The sequence below is a fragment of the Micropterus dolomieu genome, linkage group LG09 (assembly GCF_021292245.1).
Source record: "Micropterus dolomieu isolate WLL.071019.BEF.003 ecotype Adirondacks linkage group LG09, ASM2129224v1, whole genome shotgun sequence".
NCBI classification, from domain to species: Eukaryota; Metazoa; Chordata; class Actinopteri; order Centrarchiformes; family Centrarchidae; genus Micropterus; species Micropterus dolomieu.
Genome location: NC_060158.1, coordinates 29,999,988 through 30,019,093, shown reverse-complemented (window position 1 = coordinate 30,019,093; position 19,106 = coordinate 29,999,988). Strand labels below are relative to the sequence as shown.

Sequence of the window (19,106 nt, the reverse complement as noted above, 5' to 3'; positions counted from 1 at the left end):
CGACTGGGGTGCAGATAAACAGTCACTAATTGACATATATAGAGCATGCATGAGGTCATCAATAGATTATGGTTGCATAGTATATGATGCAGCAGCAAAAACAACATTGGAAAAAATTAATAAATTACAATACAGAGCCTTACGGATATGCATTGGAGCCATTAAGACAACTCCCATCAACACAATACTCATAGAAGCTGGAGAGACACCACTGGAGTTAAGAAGAGAGAAACTAGTGCTAGCATATTGGGTCCGATTGAAAGGAAGTGGGAAAGAAAACCCTGCAAAGGAGATAACAAAGGATTGTTGGGAATATTTCAAGTTTCGGGGGCATGGGTTTGGATGGACGGGGGAAAAGAGAGTCAGGGAATACGGAATGGAAGCATTAGATTTCACCACACCCAATCCAGTCAGTAACATTCCACCTTGGCTCTATCCAGACGTAAAAACAGATTTTAGTATACTGGAAAAGAAAAGAGGATGGGGAATAGAGGAAGTGGAAATACGGACTAGCAGCTATCTGAGAAACAATTTCCATAATTATCTAAAAATCTATACAGATGGATCTAAAAACAAACAGGAATGTGTGGGAATTGGAATACATATACCAGAATTCAAAATAAATATCTCAAAACGATTATCAGATAGGCTATTCGTATATACGTCATTATAGCATTACAGTGGGTTGAAGAGGTCAGACCTGATAGGGTGATATTATGCACAGACTTCTTAGTAGTTATTATTATATATATAAAAGCATTCAGTCAATGACGTCTGTCAGAGAAGACCTACTGATAGAAATGTTTCACAGCTTATTAAGATTACATCGGGGAGGGATAAATGTTCAGTTTTGCTGGGTGCCAGCTCATGAGGGAGTAAATGGAAATGAGATTGCAGACAAACTAGCAAAAGAGGCATTACAAAAGGAAATAACAGTTCAAATACCTCTAGGAAAAGGAGAAGGAAAAACAGCCATTAAGAAGAAAGGTACTGAAATATGGCAGAAATGGTGGGAGGAAGACAGGAAAGGAAGGAGTTACTTTAAAATACAAAAGTCTGTCAGTAATAAAAATTATAGCGAAAGGAACAGGCGGGAGGAAATTATTATGACAAGACTAAGAGTAGATTACACAGGACTGAATGGCACCTTGTTTTTATTGGGGAAAAGGAATAGTAAAAAATGTGAAAACTGTGGGGTTAAAGAAAATGTTGAACATATCATTTTGCACTGCATATTGTTTGAGTTGGAAAGACAGATATTTCAAGATAGGGTTCAGGAAGCAGGGCGGGAATGGAATTTGATGGGGGTATTGGGAACAGAAGGAGAAGAAAAAGGTATAAAAATCACCAGGAAGGCATTATTTAAATTTATTAAAGACACTGGGTTGGTGAACAGAATATGAGAGCACCTTATTGAGGTTGATAGCTGAGTGATATGCTGTTACACACTCCAGTACAGTAGGTGGCGGAATGCACTTAAAAGTTGTTTGCAATTCGCCATTAACTAAGAAGAAGAAGAAAAGCTCAAAGGAGAAGAAGAAGACCAGGAAGAAGGACTAAAGAAGTGCATATACAGATGGGTCAAGAGACCCATAAAAGAATGAGATTTGGCTTGTATGTTCCTCATGTTCAAATCTCTCAGTGTAGAAGAATGACTGACGGGATTTCAATATTCACTGCAGAATTAGTTGCATTATTGTGGGCAATGTGGTGGGTGGAGGAAGGGGGCTTGGACAAGGTTATATTATGTACAGATTCCTTATCTGCTTTGATGACATTGGGTGGCGGTATTTTCCATCAGAACACTGCTAAGTGACGGGTACATCAAAAGGAGAGATATACGGAATTAATAAACTACCTTAAATCCACAGGTCTATATCGCAAGATATAGCTCTTAGGTAACAAAGCTTCAATGGCGATACTATACCGGTGGGAGGCAGCAATGCACTAAAACAGTGCCGAGACTGCCGGAAAAAAAGAAGAAGACCAGAAAGCAGCACCATTCGCAATCGGAGCCGGTGAACAGTTCTCCTAGGATTTTCGCATTAAATAATCAAAACGACGTACGCAATGAGGTAATTAGAATTAACATTATAATCGATTTTGTTTACGGTCTATGCAAGTAATGTGTTGATTGTAGCCGCTAGCTCCTGTGTTGAAACCTAGCGCGTTAGCGGCGGGCGTGCATTGTTTGAGCGCTTGCTACGGCTACTGGCTAACATTATAGCAAGATAACATTAGCCAGTTCCTTTAGCGTTGTTCATTATTCCAAGCGTGTCGTTGCCGTGGGGTGTGCTAATGGTATGGTTTATGAGCTGAGGAGGATTTTGTACATTTACACAGGTTCATGTTTCAACAATCCAGGTGGCTAGCGTTAGCTGACATATAACACGTTAGCATAAGATCAATTAGGTGGAGAAATAAATGACTAGCGTTACGATGCGTTAGAGACGTGTTCGCAGTGGGATTAGAAGTGGCTTTAGTCTTCACGGCACCTTTATTCGTTAGCTTTAACGAGATAATGTATGTGAGCTCTTTGACATATCACTGTGTTTGTGTCCAGAGGGGACCGCGGCAGGGGCCGGGGAGGCCGCTTCGGGTCCCGTGGAGGACTAGTCCAGGGGTGAGTAAGCCACCGAGCTGCTATTCGCTTATTTTCTTTAAGGCTTTTAAGGCATCACGAGTTTAAAACGGCGTAGACCTCCAGAGAAACCAGGGTCTAATTAAAGAACAAGCTTTTTAATTAGTCAAGCATTTGCATGTGGTACTAAAATCCATATGAAAAAACAATTAAGTATAAAATGCTTATTTTATGACTTCCATATGTTGTTGTTTATGTTTTGATTTATTTTCAGCAACTCAATGTTAGAAGTACTGCCAGCATTAGTGACAGTCATTATTTCAAAACTATGAACTCTTGCTGTTTTCATCATTCCTGTTTAGGTACCGTCCATTTGTCCCACACATCCCATTTGATTTTTATGTGGTGAGTAAAATAACTGTGTGTGACCTCTGTTCAGGAGACCACATTCCCTTAATAAAACTACCATGGTAGTCTACTAGTGTGAGTAGGCTAGTAAAGCAGAGCAATTACGGGACAGCAGTATTGTGTATACTGATGACGACTGTTGTTTTATCAGTGTGAGATGGCCTTCCCCAGAGTGAAACCTGCACCTGATGAGGCAGCTTTCAGCGAGTGTCTGCTGAGTAGAAACCACGACCTGAGCCCCACGCCTGCAGAGCAGGTTGGTCCACAGACCTACATTGATTGATTGATCAAGAACACCCTGTCACCAATTTTTGTTTTGTTCTCTTCAAGCAGTTTTTTTATTCATGTTCACTGTCAGAAGCCCCTGTTCATTGGTCTCTTCCTGTATTTAGTCCTCCATCTTGTCCCTGGTCACAAAGATCAACAATGTCATCGACAACCTGATTGTTGCACCTGGCAACTTTGAAGTGGTGAGTCACTGCACATTCATCTAACACCCTATATGACTCTGTGTAGGGTTGGGTGGAAAAATACGGAAAAAAGACGAGTTCTCAGTCTTTTAGGCGACTTTATAAAACATACTGCTGATGGAGAAAATGGAGCAGACCGGAGGGGACAGACAGAGAGAGGCGGGGCAAGCCGGGGTGTTTACCTGAGGTGTAGGGGTGTGTGTGAGTGTGGGGAGAATAGAATTCCGAGGCAGGTGGAAAGCATATTTAAAAACAATAATACGAATGTTCGTGGTCATTAAAACCTGCTTTCACAATTCAGTTAAATTTTATTTATATAGCGCCAAATCACAAAAGTTATCTCAGCGCTTTTCATAAAAGAGCAGATCTAGACCATACTCTGTGATGTTATTTACAGAAGCCCAACAGTTCCCACCAAGAGCAGCACTAGGCGACAGAGACAAGGAAAAACTTCCTTTTAAGAGGCAGAAACCTCGAGCAGAACCATGGCTCAGGGTGGGCGGCCATCTGCCTCGACCGGTTGGGGTGAAGGAGAGAGAGAGAGGGAGGGGGCGAAAGAGGAACAGAGAGAGAGGGCAGGTAGGCAGCCTACACAATATACACACACAGAGGTACAGACAGTAAAGGTGATGTTGCTATAGACTAAATGAAAAATGGTACAGATATTTATAATAGTGTTAATGGTAACAATTGTAATGTTAATGATTATAATAACAATAGGACTAGTAACAATAGTCGTTGCAGCAGAGGGTGTCGTGCAGGAACACGGGGGCAGCAGGTGACCCGCAGCCAAAGATCCAGACTCCACAGCTCCAGAGCCAGAAACACCCCCCGGCAGTCTAGGCCTATAGCAGCATAACTAAGGGATGGTTCAGGACTGGTCACAGAGTGGTATAATGTGAAAATTTGAGATTTTTTTTGCTGGGGGGGCCGGGGCTTCACAATCACGACGGCTCAATGTTGTGATGTCCAATGGGTCGTGACGATGGCATTGTCCATCAGTCCAACACTACTGTGATGAGCACGTTATTGGAGTTCAGATCACTGTGTGCAATGTACCATGTCAGTACACATTGTACTTGTACTGATGTATGTGACAAAAAGATTGGATCAACCGTTTTGCCAGAACATCTCAACCTCCCAGTTTAACAATGTATCATTGTGAACTGAAACAATATCAGGAATGTTTAAATATGTAGAAAACTATATAGCATTATTTGAAAAAAATATTGAATGTGACAAACAAAAAAAACAATTTTGGGTAAAATCATAGGTCAGTGTAAATATTTGCAGACTAGGATTTTTCATTTCTAGTTGGCCACGTCTGTGAATTCTTCAAAATCAGTAATGTGAAGCCTGTGGACAATGAACTACGCAGTATTAGTACATTGCTTGTTAATGATGTTGTACCTGTGTCTCTTCATAGCAAATTGAAGAAGTGCGTCAGGTGGGCTCTTACAAGAAGGGCACCATGACAACAGGACACAATGTTGCTGACCTGGTTGTAATCCTGAAGATCCTCCCTACACGTGAGTAATCAGTAGAAAGTAATGTCATCTGCTTAAATTGAAGATGCTGTCAATGTAATAAACCAAACTGTAGCTGTTTAAAAGAAAGTTGCCAAATCCGTCTATGGTCATTCTAGGACTGAACGATTAATCGTTTCAATTCAATTTTATTTATATAGCGCCAAATCGCAACAACAGTTATCTCAAAGCGCTTTTCATAAAAGAGCAGGTCTAGACCGTACTCTCATGCTATTTACAGAAGCCCAACAGTTCCCACCAAGAGTAGCACTAGGCGACAGAGGCAAGGAAAAACTTCCTTTTAAGAGGCAGAAACCTCGAGCAGAACCATGGCTCAGGGTGGGCGGCCATCTGCCGAGAGAGACTACACAATATACACACAGAGGTACAGACAGTAAAGGTGATGTTGCTATAGACTAGATGAAAAATGGTACAGTGTCTGAAAAACTTTATGCGTGAGCTCGATGCATGGGTAAAAGAATGTGTGGAAATCTGCACGTTTTTACGCATTTAATATTTCTATAAATCCAGACATTTGCAATGAATGCTTTCCATGGTGAAATGTCAGGAAGGTATAAAAAATAGATACCCCAGCTGATACCATACCTGAGTTTAAATACCAAAATTATACTTTTGTTCAGTGCCTTTGAGAAATACAGTAAGACCCTTTCTCCATTTTTAAAAAAAAAAAAAAACCCGTACAAATTTGCCTAAATAAAAAATATAAAACTGGTAAAATTAGGATTTCAGTTGGCGATCATCTCATGAAGCTAGACGAAACATCTGACCTAGAGGTGGGGATCGCTACTTGATACCTTTTTATGGTATCGACCGAAACAGGCCAGCATCAAGTAGAATCAAAACCTCTCCAGCTAAACCAGTACTTCAGTCGATACTTTTTGTAACCAGATTGTGGCAAATAATGACACATTGAATGGTTTTGCTTGCAGCCAACACGCAAAAATTACACCAAAAGAAAGAGAAGAGCACGCCTTTTTTTCCTTATGTTTCTGCACCATAAACTGTATAAAATAGGCCTGCATGCGCAAACAAGAAAAAAAACTAGAACTGCAAGCAGTTGTAAGCGGGGTCCAAACCTCCCGGCACGAGCCGGCCCGGGCTCCCCACCGTCGTGCCGCATAAGGTCCCCACGTTTGGTGTTGATGGGCCGTTCCAAACAGAGGCAAAACGTCCTGCCTTTGAAAATGCCATAGGAATGAATGGGATTTGGTGAGAGATTTCAGCTTCGCTTTTAGCGCCACCTGTTGGCCGAACTGCACCAAAATTGTCATGTGTGATCAGGGCCCCATAGGGAACAATTGCCTCATATTTGGTATCAATCGGAGGTCAATCAATTGTGGTTATGGAGATCTAAAATGCATGGAAGTCAATGGGATTTTTTTGAACAGCGCCAACTAGGGGCTAACTGTACCAAATTTTGCACAGCCCCTCAGGGGGGCATGCCACATAAGGTCCTCAAGTTTTGTGTTGATCGGCCTTTCCATGCCTGAGATATGTTATACTTGCTGTTTTTAGCGTTTTCGCAAATATTTGTTAGGTTGTAAATGGGACATTTTTTGTCGGATCAAAATTCACTCTACAAACTTTCTTCAGCTTGGTCCAGAGATGGTCTGTGCAAAGTTTTGTGCTGATCGGAGTTATAAATAGATATAAAATGCATGTAAATAGGATGTTTTGACGTCTTTAATCTGCAATAACAGCGCCAACTATGGGCATATTTGGGTGAACTTAAGTGCCTGTAGTAAAGGGACCATGTTGAACAATTTTGCTCTGGTTTCATGTCAATGTGAGTTGTGGTTACAGAGGAACAATATTTTCTAATTAAATAGCGCCACCTATCGGCAAGTTGCACCAAATTTTGCACAGGCCCTCAGTGGGGTGTTCCACATTAATGCTCCAAATTTGGTGTTGATCGGCCATTCCAAAGCGAAGATATGACATCATTTTCTATTTTTAGCGTTTTTCGCAAACATTTGTTAGTCTATAATTGCGAAATTTGTTGTCGGATCAAAATTTCCTCTACAAACTTTCATCATCTTGGTCCAGAGATTATCCGTGCCAAGTTTGGTGTCGATCGGACTTGTGACTTCGGGGGAGTTAATTAAAATAGGTTTTTCAGTTTTCGCGAAAAAAAAATCTAGGTGTAAATGGGAGTGGCCTATACCACGAGATTCAGCTCGATCCTCCCCCCAAAGCGTGGATATAAGGTTTTTGATATCCGCCTTCGTGAGCGGGAGTTCCAAGCCCAAATGCATCGACCTTGGTTATAGCGCCCCCTAGAGGTAGTGTGCGGATTTTTGCACCTGAGGTACTCTTGAGGCTGTGAACTTACCTTGCGTGTTTCGCGTCCCGAGCAGTTACCATCTAGGCTGCAGTATGAGTTTTATGCATGGAAGAATAAAAAAATAAAAGAACGAAAACAATAGGGTTCCCAGCCACTTCGCTGTATTGGTAACCGCGATGCCCACTTCGGGCTTGGACCCCTAATTAAAGCTGCAAGCAGCGTTGAACGGGCTCTCGCCCCCTTGTGCACCCAGGGCGGAACAGATAGCTGGGGTCTCTGTACCGCAGGTTGGCTGACGCAGCTCTGAAATTAACACTGTACACATTACACAGGTGAAGTGTGAAAATTATTTGCCAATGTGTGGTCAAGTTGTCAGTGACTTTTTCAATTCACAATGAATGACGAGGTATGGATATAGCTGTAGACTTCAAATGGGGACAAACATCAAGGCCCCGGTTCATATGTCTGAGCAACCAATAACCCCGACAGACTGCTTTAAATTCCTTAACACCTTCATCAGTAACAATCTGAAAAGGAATATCAACAGCAATCAAATCATCAAAAAGACCCAGCAAAGACTGAACAGCTCAGACAGTCTCAACAAGAACAGACTGGAGCAGATTGTCGCTAAAACCTCCAGTGTGATTGTGACCTCCCTCTAGTCAACTCATTGTACATAAAGTGCACCTTCAACTGGGCAGCTAAAATAACCAAGGACCTCTCCCATCCAGCCCATCACCTCTTCCAGTGTCTCCATTCTGGAAGGCGTTGTATGCCTAACCAACTAACTTGAAAACCAGCTCTTTCCTACATCAGCCAGAACATTTAAAACCCCCACTAGACCCCCCCCCAAAAAGACCTCATACTGACCTGAATGCACATAGACTGTACTCACTTGCACTAGTACATCAATCATTTAGCTGAACAGTACATTTGATACCACATATATTCATTATAAATTATATTCTCACTTCTAAGTGTTTTCTTTGTGTGTGTTGTTTTTAAATGGTTTATGGTGTCTCTGTCAGGATTTTTCTGGCTTCTTTCTATGCTGGAACTGAGCTACCATCCTAAAACAATTACCACCAAACATGTTGCATGACAGACAGACAGATACTGTGTGTCTGTGTAGCTTCATGAGGCTTATTTTAACTTTAAAGTTTATGCATCGGCCTCAAGCTTCCTTAGCCCCTTAATAAAATAAAAAAAATAAAAACAGCTTCCTATTTTGCAGTAAATAATTCCTTGCTACAGAAATTGAGTTTGAAGAAAACTCACAAGCTTAACAGCACATTAAACAACAATAATAAAGTATGTCTTCTAAAACACAACATCATCAGGGAGTTAAGGCTTTCCTGCAGAACCTTTTAAAATGGATTTGGTCAACCTGCTTGAGGGAACACATTAAAGCTGCTATGACTGACAGGATATTGGCATGTAGACGTCTTCAGGGCGGAACTCACACATTTGAATAATGGGACAGATTTGACCATGTTCATGACCATTTACATACTACTTTACTTTTCATAGCGAAACATCAAACTTCAATGCCATGGACACACCATTTGATCAATAAAAAAAAAAACCTTCAATTTAACATCCCAAGGATCTTAATATCGCGCTGCCTACATTTAAAGTCTAACAAGTTAAAGCTCTATAAGGAGTTTGTTAAAGTACGGAGAGTGTAAACGGGATAGAATTTTGTTAATAATTCAAAATGGCCGGCTTCCTCTTGGGTTTAGGGTATGGCTCCAAGAGACTTATATTTAAGTCTAGAGATGATACGTTGGTCTCTAACATTTCGTACAGCTATGTAAAACGTACGGCAAGGGCTGCTTTGAAATTTTGTAGGGGGCACTATTGAGACAATTTTCCACAACCACGCCCAAGTCTCGTGAGGGTTCGACTATCCTTAGCCATGTGACAGCTTAAAAGGCTTTAGGGGGCGCTATAGAGCCAATGTGCAACCCTCAAAATGACATCAAATCGAAACATTACCAGTTCAAGACTGGCTGCAAAGTTTTGTGGCTCTTCGAGCATCCCAAAGGCCTCAAATAACTGTTTAAAAAATTTAAAATGACGCAGGAAGTACAAAATGGCTGACTTCCTGTTGAGCCAAATCTCAGTAAAAAAGCAGAAATGTGGGCTTTGTAAAAAGAGTGATAATCCCACCAAATATCATGAAGATCAAAGAACCTGTCCAAAACATAGCGTTTGTTTAGGGGCCAGGCCCAATCACTACAGAACACTGCAATTTTCACCAGGTCTGACGCATGTGCAAATTTTCATCAGGGTTCAATTATCCTTAGACAATGAAAAATGCATTTCCGAGGAGGAAGAAGAATAAAAATCAGAGGAACCAACGGTGTGTTGGTGTCTAATAATAGGCTACCAATCAACTACTATAGCTTAAACAGGTGGCATTTTATGCAAGGTACTCTGTTGGTATTGGTATCACTTTAAGGGTACAGGTTTAGATACTGGTTTACAATACCCAACCCTAATCTGACCAGACATTTGATTCCAGCTTTCAGACGCACTGCACATGTATTTAGGTTTTTTACAGTACCCCCACTGCCTTGAGTCGTTGTGAATGGCTGCACCTTTTCTTTGTGAATTGTGCCTGTTTATTACATTAAATGTCCCTGTGGATCAGTCCAACGTCGGGCTGACAGAACAATAAATGTCTGTCTGTTCATTTTACAGTAAGGAGCACTTCTTTCAGAGCCTTTTTATAATTGAATTTGTGAACTGTTGGATGAGGACTTTCTTTCCTTCTACAGTGGAGGCAGTTGCTGCTCTAGGCAACAAAGTAGTGGAGACCCTTCGCACGCAGGACCCTACTGAAGGTAACACTAAGGGACTGTTGTTCACTGCCTCAAGAAAAACTGATAAATAGATCTGCGCTATAAGGAATCTAATACCCACTGTGACCAGTGTATCTAGCAGATGTTTAATGAGGTTCAGCTGGACCATCAGCAGTAAAGAATTGAGTTTTATTGGTGCAGCAATTTTGATTAATTAGTTTCATTTAATTCAGGATTTAAACAATGTACTCGTTCTAATTCAGTGATCTATACTGAACACAATTATAAAGGCAACACTTTAATTTTTGCCCCCATTCATGAGCTGAACTCAAAGATTTAAGACTTTCTCTATGTACACAAAAGGCCTATTTCACCCCTAAAAATAACCCCTAACTCTATGTGAAGGAGATGTGTTGAGGCAAATGGTGGTCACACCAGATACTGACTGGTTTCCTGACCCCCTCAATACAGTGAAACTGCACATTTTCGAGCTTTTTATTGTGGCCAGCCTAAGGCACACCTGTGCAATTCCCATGCTGTCTGATCAGCATCTTGATATGCCACACCTGTGAGGTGGATGAATTGTCTCGGCAAAGGAGAAGTGCTCACTAACACAGATTTTGACAGATTTGGGAACAATATTTGAGAGAAATAGGGTTTTGTGTACATAGAGAAAGTCTTAGATCTTTGAGTATAGCCCATGATGAATGGGGGGCAAAAACAAAAGTGTTGGGTTTATAATTGTAAATTAGTTGTGGGGTGTCTTGTGCTTTGTAATTCTCAAGGTTTTAGAGATCAATAATTGATGTGGCCCCCAATCAAATGATAATGTAACATTGCTAAAGTAATGCTTCTGACTGTGCCTCTGTCTGCTGGTTTCAGTGCTGTCCATGCTGACCAATGAGACAGGCTTTGAGATCAGTTCAGCTGATGCTACCGTCAAGATCCTCATCACCACCGTCCCTCCCAACCTGCGCAAGCTGGACCCTGAGCTGCACTGTATGAGCTTACATGTGTCAAGACACACACACCTTTGTTTTTGTTCGTCCCCCCATTTACTGTCATCTGTCCCCACTGTCCGGGATACAGTTTGTTCTATTTAAATGGTGAAACAAACTTTCTTTGTATGGGTAGTTGAATCCACCAGTTCTAATGGTTATATTTCATGTGTTAGTGGCCTATAAGGGGCCAAGTACTGAAGGCACTAGTGCATTAGTGATCAAAAAATAGTTATTCAATTTGTGAGGATGGGGCCCTTTTTACATAAATTAAGTTTTTGAACTGTCACAACTAAATTTGGTGCACATGTTGACTAGATTATTCAGACTCTGGAGAAATAAATACAAAACTGTGGTCACACCAAATATTGATTTGATTTAGATTTTTCTTCTGTTTATTCACTTCGCATTTTGTTAATTGATAAATATAACTTATGAACATGTATACTTTTGAAAGAAGTCTTTTTCCACACTTGCCTACATCTTGTGGACAGTACCATGTCAAAATTTGGGATGTATTTACAATACATGCATTAATGTCTCTAAATTTGTAGTTTGCAGAATTTAAACATTCCACTGCATTCATTCGACGTGTTTTATTAGACTGTGAAAACAAAATACACCAGTTCCCTGATTCAAATCCAGAAGGAGATGCTTGGAAAACCAATTTTTTTGTTTCTTCAGTGGACATCAAGGTGCTGCAGAGTGCCCTCGCTGCCATCCGCCACGCCCGCTGGTTTGAGGAGAACGCCTCTCAGTCAATGTGAGAAAGCCTCCTTGAACTCCTTGTAGCCCACTGGTTTCTATTAACAGAGCTGATTGGTACAGAAGACGCCCACCTAAACATTTGTTGGATGATTTCATGTGTATAACCTTCAGGGTGAAAGTGCTCATCCGCTTACTGAAGGACCTGAGGCTGCGCTTCCCTGGTTTTGAACCCCTCACTCCCTGGATCCTGGACCTGCTGGTAAGATCACAATTCTGCCACATTGCCCGAGTCCCGACTGGACCAGACTACACAGCCAGATTAAAAAACAAATCTGTGACTGCAGCCCTGACATGGTAAATGGGTAAGGATTAGGGTTGGGCGGACAACAATGTTGGCTAAAGGGAATGGCTAAGTCCATCTGCACTTTTTCGGCAATTGTTGTAATTTTAATTGCCAATTTGAGGGTCTGCCTCTGAAGAACGAGTGACACAGACGACTCATTCAGCAGCGGGGGAAAACTAGCCAGAACGTTTTCACTTCTAACTCTGTGAATTGAGGGTTTATTTCCACCAAACGGAAGAAAAGGAGTAGAAGGAAAAGAGATGTAAGAAAAGTTGCTTTCTTGACATTGCACACCCATCTGCTGGATACACTAGCATCAGCAGTTGTTGGCTTGGAAAATTTGAACATATTGCCCAACCCTGGTAGGTATTGTGTATAGGTATATGTACACCACCAGTGCTGAGGTCATAATGGTGAGGCTGGTGTCTGTTGTGTTCAGGGCCACTCTGCAGTGATGAACAACCCGTCTAGGCAGCCGCTGTCCCTGAATGTTGCTTACAGGTTAGTGCTCACTCACCTCATTCATTCCCTTCACTGTTCATTCGGATACAGTCACTGTAGGTGAGTCAGTGTCTCTAAGCTTTTATTGGACTTGTGTCTTTTGAAGGCGCTGCCTGCAGATGCTGGCTGCTGGACTCTTTCTGCCCGGCTCTGTGGGCATCACCGATCCCTGTGAGAGTGGAAACTTCAGAGTGCACACAGTCATGACTCTGGAACAGCAGGTGGGTCTGGTCCAGTCTCTTTACTGCAGGCGATAAAATCTGTACTCCTCGTTACTGCTGTTGGGTGGAATTGGGGGCGTCCAACTTCTGTTTATAATGATGTAGCAGGCAGTAGCACACGTCCTCAAACTCAGCATGGATCACAGCAGCTGTTTGAGGGCTTCAGTTCTGAGTTTATTTTCTAAATCAAAGTGTTGCATGAACCTGCTGACAGTGTGATAATAACAGTTTGTGTGTTTGTGCAGGACATGGTGTGTTTCACAGCTCAGACACTGGTGAGGGTGCTCTCACACGGAGGTTACAGGAAGATCCTTGGCCTCGAGGGAGATGCCAGCTGTAAGATCATCTCATTCTTCAATCTGAAGAGTATAGACAGGTTTTCATATACAGCGGGGGGTTAGAAAACTCATCGCTATGATCTCATGATCAGTGTTGGCCAGTAACACGGTACTCCGTTTCTAGTAGCGTAAGGGATTACTATATCCAGAAAAGTAATATTACAGGTACTAATCCAAGTAACGCTGCGATACTGCGTCATGTGACCTTTGGATTAGCTCAAGAACAGTGCATAGAGCTTCATGGAATGGGCTTCCATGGCCGAGCAGCTGCATCCAAGCCTTATATCACCAAGTGCAATGCAGAGCTCTGTCTGGCAATCCGATGGACAAGACTGGGTTTGGCGGTTGCCAGGAGAACAGTACTTGCCTGACTGCATTGTGTAAAGTTTGGTGGAAGGGGGATTATGGTGTTGTGTTGGGCCAGGGTTTTTTCATCACCAAAGAAAGTTTCAAAACATCCAAAAAGAGGATCCATATGAGGATTTTAAAGTGGTGGCTCAGCCTGAGGGAGGGAGGGAGGGATGAGGGAGAGGTGTGAGAGTATTGTCTCTCCGCTCCTCTCTGGAGGAGTACTATGTAGCTGCAGAACAGGAGGCTGCAGTTTCAGGACCGCAATCCTAGGACCGGAACTGCATTTCTAGGACCCTTGTTTACTTTGATACTGCCAGCTAGCTGGCTGGCTTACTCTTGACAGCACCCCGAAGCCAATTACCTTTACCACAACCATCAGAGTATGTGCCTAAACTTAAGTTATTGATTATATGCACGTTGACCAGGAATACGCAGCCATTTTTGAAATAAAATACCCTGTGCAGACCCACGATCGTATATCAACCATAAACACAGTTAAAACAGACAAAAAAAGAAACAATTTAACTACATAGCCTACTTAATCTTAGTAGAAGCACAAAAAGCAAGCACTCATCTCCAAATCAACAAAATCTAAACGTGTCAGCAAAATCAGGCAGGCAAAATGCTCTTATTCTGAAATGCTTCCTGTGGGATCTGCAGATGACGGAACGAAAGTGGGTCACAGAGCTGTGAAGAAGGTCGTAGAAGCACAAAATGGATACATTAAAAACAAATCATTGACGTGGGAAGGCTGCACGCTCCGCTGCTGAAACAGTTCGGCTTCCAGCGGAAGTTGAGGACTGAACTAAACCGCGGCTCATAGGCCGCCTGTGCGAGTCCGGGCTGATATATAGCAGCCTAAGTCCGTCCCTCTGAATTCCCTTGATGCAAGGCAGTGACCTACCCATCAGGGACATATTCAATCATATTGGGATGGATTTATGTGGCATCTTATTCTACTTTTCTTTATATTAAAATGCTCCTGATGCAGCTGAAGCTCACATCCATGTAGTGATTATTATCAACTGCTTAACAACACTGGCTAACACTACTAGATAAGGAAGAGATTGTCATTGTTTGTATTATAATCACAGAAATTGTGAATAATCACAGTATTACATGTTCATAGTTGTCATAGGTGGTCTGTTCTATCCATGTCGGATCAAATTCTGGGTTTCAATTTGTCCACCTCAGCTGTCTGAGCTGTATAGCAGATAAATGGCTAGTAGATTCCACAAATCTACTAGCGGGGCGGCTGTGGTTCAGGAGGTAGAGCGGGTTGGCCGTTAATCGGAAGGTCTGCGGTTCAATCCCTGGCTCCCCCTGGTTGCGTGTCGAAGTGTCCCTGTTCCACCAGTGTATGGATGAGTGTGAATGTTAGTTTCTGTTTGAGCACTTAGGCTCAGTGTATGAATGTATATGACTGGTGAATGCAGATGTAGTGTAAAAGTGGTCGAAAAGACTAGAAAGGCGCTATACAAGTACGGAGCATTTACATTTACAAAGATGGGCATTGATGTGGGAAGTACTGGTGCTGAGGAGGCTGCAACACGCCTTAAAATCAGGCTCATCAGGCTACAAAAGGAGTGAAGATTGGCCTTCAGAGGAAGTTTGAAGGAAGCGAGAGTTACTGGCAAAAGAAATTGTGGATGTCGCTGTTGCCCTGGAGGAACACATGATTATGTACAACCTCAAAAATGTTGCTAATACCTTTGCAATAGCATAGACTATCCCAAATAAGTATACATTTGCTTATACAAAAACTTTTCATGAACACCAATAGCAGAATTGCTGGGCAAGATTATGAACCCTGAATTGCCCCTGCCGGCTGTTCCGCCAGTGTATGTGAATGTTAGTTTCTGTTGGAGCACTTAGGCTTTGAGTGGTCGAAAAGACTAGAAGGGCGCTATACAAATACGGAGCCAAGTTAATGGCAGCTATCACTGTTTCTGTTGATCTGCTTTGAACTTGTTTATACACTAAAACTACATCACACTCAATCTCACAAACCAAACATACCGCCATGCCCACATACACATCACATGGTTAAACACTCAGCACAAGGCCTATTCTAATAAGACAAGGGCCTGTAAAACTCGCATTAAAAATTAATACGATGTCAAAATGTTATGAACAAGGTTGTATTACGTTTTGTTCAGTTAATATGAAATCTACCAGAAACTTTGTTAGCGTTGGACCTTGTCTTTTATTAGGCTGTAAAAACTCAATTACTTGTGGGGTTTACCTATTTAAATATTACGTTTGGTTTTTTTTACATTTATTTGTTAATAGAGTATAGCTATAACTTTAAAAATATAACTAATATTTGGAATTTAGCCTATAGGCCATGAAATGCTACATTGTTGCATTATAGATATCAGAGACAACTTGAAGTTCAAGTCTCCCATCCTTAATTTGTTAACTGGGATAATATGTTTTCCCCATATTTGATGCTGCCATAAATGTTTTGTATTCAAATGTTAACCATTTTAAAAAGACAGTGAGAGGCACTTTAACTGGCAGAGGGGGGTGGCGCTGCAAATTAAAACATGAGAACAAATCAAAAGCATCAGAACAGCATCAAACTTTACTAAACAACTGTAGCTGGAAATGGCAAAGGAAGCCATGTCCACATAAAAAACACGCAAAGCAACAAAATTAATATTATTCAACATATAGCTGAGCTTTTTACAAAAAATATCCATATTTAATCACAAATATTTTCATAAGTAATTGTGATTTAATTACATATTTTCCCAGTTTGTCTACAGCTGAACATTAAATGGTCTTCTTCTTGGTATAGAATCATGGGTTATAGCTTTATGAGTATTAACAATAATCTATGTAGAGTGGGAAATTACGTTTATCATTTTATAATAGTGTGCTGGTTTCTCTTAGTGTAGCATCTCGATGGAAAATGAAGAACTTCACTGAGGGGCTTAAGATTTTTAATTTGCTGTCTTGTACTTCAACAACATTGTAATTGCTAAACAAAAATGTGCAGACAGAAGGCAACATAATGTTATAACTCCTTTAGGATTACATTGATGATCAAAATACTCCAAATCATTATGCAGAAATAAACTGTTAAAATACATTGTTGCCAATAAAATAACCAAATAAAAGCAATAGTCTATAACAAATAGCCTACAGTTAATAATGGAAACTGAATAAGCATAAAACAGCTAGGCCTAATGCAACCATTGTCACATTGTGGGGAAGTTAAAGCACTATATCTTCTTCAGTGGAATTTTATAGGACAAAATAACAGTGAATCCGAACAATAAGCACAACACAGGTTATGCGCAGTAGGCTACTTCAGAGTTCCCAGTCGCCACAAGAATAAAATCATTTAACACAGGCTGTACAAAACACGACTAGAATTCACTCAAAGTTAAAATAAAGTTATACTGACAATGACACCATTGTCCCAGCCGCCCGCTCACAGAGCCCTCTGGTCTGACAGTCACACAGACCCCTGCATCAACAGGAAGTTTTTCATACCGCTTATCTGTCTTTACATTCTGAGGAATGGTGAAACGCTGCTGGTGTGTGCGCGCATTGAACATTATGTTGCGGCAGTTGTGTGTGGCGTCGCTATGACAAGCTACATTGAGGGCTACTATCTCTGGGTACTATCTGCAATGGAAAATGGAGCACGGCCAAACCGAGTCGAGGGGAGTTGAGCTGGTAATGAAAAAGCGCCATAAAGCTCAGCTCAATTAATATGGGACTTATGCAGTCTGAGTAAGACAACGATCAAGGGACTAGAAATTGCAGTGGCAGAATGACCAAAAAACATGACAAATGATTGTGCTGAAGTAACCTTTTGTCCAATACTTTGTTCCCTTGAAAACATTCAGATCACCACAGAAAAATGTAGGTTTTTAAACAGTTTAGGAATAGATGAATATATAGATCTGCAGCAGCCTCAGACCTGTCCTGTGTATTTGTTGACATCCAGTTGCTTTTATATTTTGACCTGTGTGCTGTTGCAGACCTGGCAACAGAGATGTCTACATGGGATGGCGTGATCGTCACTCCATCAGAGAAGGCCTATGAGAAACCTCCAGAGAGGAAGGAGGAGGAAGACGAAGCTCTGGAGGAGGGAGGAGATGGAGAGGATGAGAGCATGGAGACCCAGGACTGACGCAGAGTTCAGGTTGGAGCATCTTCACGTTACCTCACGTTACCACAAACCTAGAAGTTTGGCAATTGACATATTTTACACAAGTTCCATCAGTATAAGCATCAGTTTGAGCTTTCTCTGTGAAAATGCATTTGTCATGAAGCTAAGTATAAACCCATAAACACATCTAACTTGTTTTAGAGTGGTCAGTTACAAACCCACAGAGGATAAACCAGTTTGTTGATGGTTTCTCCATTAAAAGCTACACAAAATGAACATTCATGTGTAATTCCCAAAACACCTCAGTGGTATTTAATCACGCAAATACTTTTCTACCACAATATACAGGTGCTGGTCATATAATTAGAATATCATCAAAGTTGATTTATTTCAGTAATTCCATTCAAAAAGTGAAACTTGTATAATACATTCATTCCACACAGACTGATATATTTCAAGTGTTCATTCCTTTTAATTGTGATGATTATAACTGACAACTAATGAAAACCCCAAAATCAGTATCTCAGAAAATTAGAATATTGTGAAAAGGTTCAATATTGAAGACACCTGGTGCCACACTCTAATCAGCTAATTAACTCAAAACACCTGCAAAGGCCTTTAAATGGTCTCTCAGTCTAGTTCTGTAGGCTTCACAATCATGGGGAAGACTGCTGACTTGACAGCTGTCCAAAAGACGACCATTGACACCTTGCACAAGGAGGGCAAGATACAAAAGGTCATTGCTAAAGAGGCTGGCTGTTCACAGAGCTCTATGTCCAAGCACATTAATAGAGGCGAAGGGAAGGAAAAGATGTGGTAGAAAAAAGTGTACAAGCAATAGGGATAACCCGCAACCTGGAGAGATTCACAAAGAGTGGACTGCAGCTTGAGTCAGTGCTTCAAGAACCACCACGCACAGACGTATGCAAGACATGGGTTTCAGCTGTCGCATTCCTTGTGTCAAGCCACTCTTGAACAAGACACAGCGTCAGAAGCGTCTCGCCTGGGCTAAAGACAAAAAGGACTGGACTGCTGCTGAGTGGTCCAAAGTTATGTTCTCTGATTAAAGTAAATTTTGCATTTCCTTTGGAAATCAAGGTCCCAGAGTCTGGAGGAAGAGAGGAGAGGCACAGAATCCACGTTGCTTGAAGTCCAGTGTAAAGTTTCCACAGTCAGTGATGGTTTGGGGTGCCATGTCATCTGCTGGTGTTGGTCCACTGTGTTTTCTGAGGTCCAAGGTCAACGCAGCCGTCTACCAGGAAGTTTTAGAGCACTTCATGCTTCCTGCTGCTGACCAACTTTATGGAGATGCAGATTTCATTTTCCAACAGGACTTGGCACCTGCACACAGTGCCAAAGCTACCAGTACCTGGTTTAAGGACCATGGTATCCCTGTTCTTAATTGGCCAGCAAACTCGCC

The 19,106-nt window shown here is 41.5% G+C and overlaps 1 protein-coding gene across 1 annotated transcript in view; it reads left to right on the top strand.

Moving 5' to 3' along the window:
- The first annotated feature begins 1,522 nt into the window (after positions 1 to 1,522).
- The window catches only part of ilf2 (interleukin enhancer binding factor 2), a 25,515-nt gene continuing 7,931 nt past the window's right edge, over positions 1,523 to 19,106 (top strand). Inside the window, exons 1-15 of the mRNA XM_046057940.1 lie at positions 1,523 to 1,614; positions 1,872 to 2,075; positions 2,564 to 2,623; positions 2,944 to 2,986; positions 3,141 to 3,245; positions 3,382 to 3,459; positions 4,886 to 4,988; positions 10,074 to 10,139; positions 10,980 to 11,096; positions 11,780 to 11,858; positions 11,975 to 12,062; positions 12,586 to 12,647; positions 12,754 to 12,868; positions 13,114 to 13,204; positions 17,556 to 17,719. Coding sequence (XP_045913896.1) covers positions 2,071 to 2,075; positions 2,564 to 2,623; positions 2,944 to 2,986; positions 3,141 to 3,245; positions 3,382 to 3,459; positions 4,886 to 4,988; positions 10,074 to 10,139; positions 10,980 to 11,096; positions 11,780 to 11,858; positions 11,975 to 12,062; positions 12,586 to 12,647; positions 12,754 to 12,868; positions 13,114 to 13,204; positions 17,556 to 17,707 — 1,164 coding nt within the window. The 5' untranslated portion in view covers positions 1,523 to 1,614; positions 1,872 to 2,070 and the 3' untranslated portion in view covers positions 17,708 to 17,719. The remainder of the gene's footprint in view (positions 1,615 to 1,871; positions 2,076 to 2,563; positions 2,624 to 2,943; positions 2,987 to 3,140; positions 3,246 to 3,381; positions 3,460 to 4,885; positions 4,989 to 10,073; positions 10,140 to 10,979; positions 11,097 to 11,779; positions 11,859 to 11,974; positions 12,063 to 12,585; positions 12,648 to 12,753; positions 12,869 to 13,113; positions 13,205 to 17,555; positions 17,720 to 19,106) is intronic.